Source organism: Bombina bombina, chromosome 6 (assembly GCF_027579735.1).
Source record: "Bombina bombina isolate aBomBom1 chromosome 6, aBomBom1.pri, whole genome shotgun sequence".
NCBI lineage: Eukaryota > Metazoa > Chordata > Amphibia > Anura > Bombinatoridae > Bombina > Bombina bombina.
Genome location: NC_069504.1, coordinates 267,366,993 through 267,368,524, shown reverse-complemented (window position 1 = coordinate 267,368,524; position 1,532 = coordinate 267,366,993). Strand labels below are relative to the sequence as shown.

The following is a 1,532-nucleotide window of genomic DNA, read 5'->3' as shown; positions in this document are numbered from 1 at the left end:
GTAAAGTCAAAGGCTGGGGGCCCCAGTAATGGAACTGCCCAGTCAGTGATTCTTGAGCTAATTTATGACATTCGTGTCTTAGGGCAGGCTCCAATTCAGCCATCTGATTAATGGATACATTTCCTACCTCTTGCAAGTAGGATCTAAACAAGTTTCGAACCATACTAGTGTTGGTTCCCAGGAGAATGGAGAAACTTGATTGTTTAGGGGTAGGGCACAACAGAGCCTCCACATCCATGGAGCAAGTCTTTCCAGTGTTCAGTTGTGGGATGACAATCTGCACTCTGACTACTCCTTCTACTGTACAGGCTTGTGAACCTAGCCCCCATAAACTGACATTTTTAGCTGTGACAATAGGTAAGTGACGTAGGTGAGCATCATAAAATGATCTGAAGATAATGGTCACCTGGGATCCAGTGTCTAGCAATGCAGAAGCTGGGATGCCCTCAACCATAAGTGATACCAGTGGCTTGGGTCCAACTCTGATACTTGCAGCTGTTTCCAGGCTCTTAATGTGACACTTCTTCCAATGAGTCCATTTTTTTTTTCTAGAAACTTTTCTTTTGGGTAAGGTATCTGTGACAAAGGTTTCAACCTGAAGAACATCTTCTTTATGTGTACAATGGGATGCTATATGCCCAAGCCCATTACATCTAAAACACCTGAGAGGTTTGTCATGTTTATTATCCTGGGTAGTTGAATTGATTGATTCACAATTTCTGGGTTGAGGTTCTTTTTTCTCTTTTGTACTTTTGATTTTCTGGGAACTGTCCTGAGCAGAGGATTTCTCAGGAGCTCTTATCCGTGAATGAGTAAGATGAGTCTTCTCTATAGTCCTTACTTCATTCATTACTTCAGCAAAAGATAGAACCTTTTTAATACATAAAAAGATTCTCCAAGGTGGCTGCACAGGAGTCTCCAGGTAGTGTTCCTCTAAGGAGCTGTTTGCACCGGTATTTATCAATTTCAGATGCGGGAATGATCCCTTTCTCCACTAATGTTCCTACTATGAGTTCTACTCTCACAACATAGGCTGACAGTTTTTCACCTTTTACTTGAATTGTATTTGCATATCGTTTTCTCCACTCAAACTCATCTTCTTCCTCTGCATATGCAGTCATTATAATTTGAAGGAGCTCTGATGCAGAAGCTTGAGGATGGATTATTTGATGGTGCCTTACCAGGTCTAAGGCTGGACCTTTTAAACCTTCTATGAGCCTTTGTCGTTTCACATCCTCAGAACAAGCCCATTCTCTAAGAAGCTGCAAAGTAGTGTCTCTCCAGGATTTGAAGCACTCTTCTCCAACAGGAGTAGGGTCAATCCCAGAGAAAATCTTCAATCTCTTGTAATTGTGAATGTGTTGAGCTTGGGTCAGTTCCACCACTAATTTTTTAAGTGCATTTGTTATGGAAGAAGAAATCTCTTGCTTAGGAGAATCATTCTTTAGTCTCCTTTCACTTACTATAGAACTGCCTTCAGAATCATTTACATTTAAATCATCTTCAGACTCACTGTCACTATTTTGAAATAT

At 40.9% G+C, this 1,532-nt stretch overlaps 1 protein-coding gene across 1 annotated transcript in view; it reads right to left on the bottom strand.

Moving 5' to 3' along the window:
- Window positions 1–875: 875 nt before the first annotated feature.
- The window catches only part of LOC128664390 (paraneoplastic antigen Ma2 homolog), a 1,020-nt gene continuing 363 nt past the window's right edge, over window positions 876–1,532 (bottom strand). Inside the window, exon 1 of the mRNA XM_053719221.1 lies at window positions 876–1,532. This exon is cut by the window's right edge and continues 363 nt beyond it. Within this exon, the coding sequence (XP_053575196.1) occupies window positions 876–1,532 (657 nt within the window).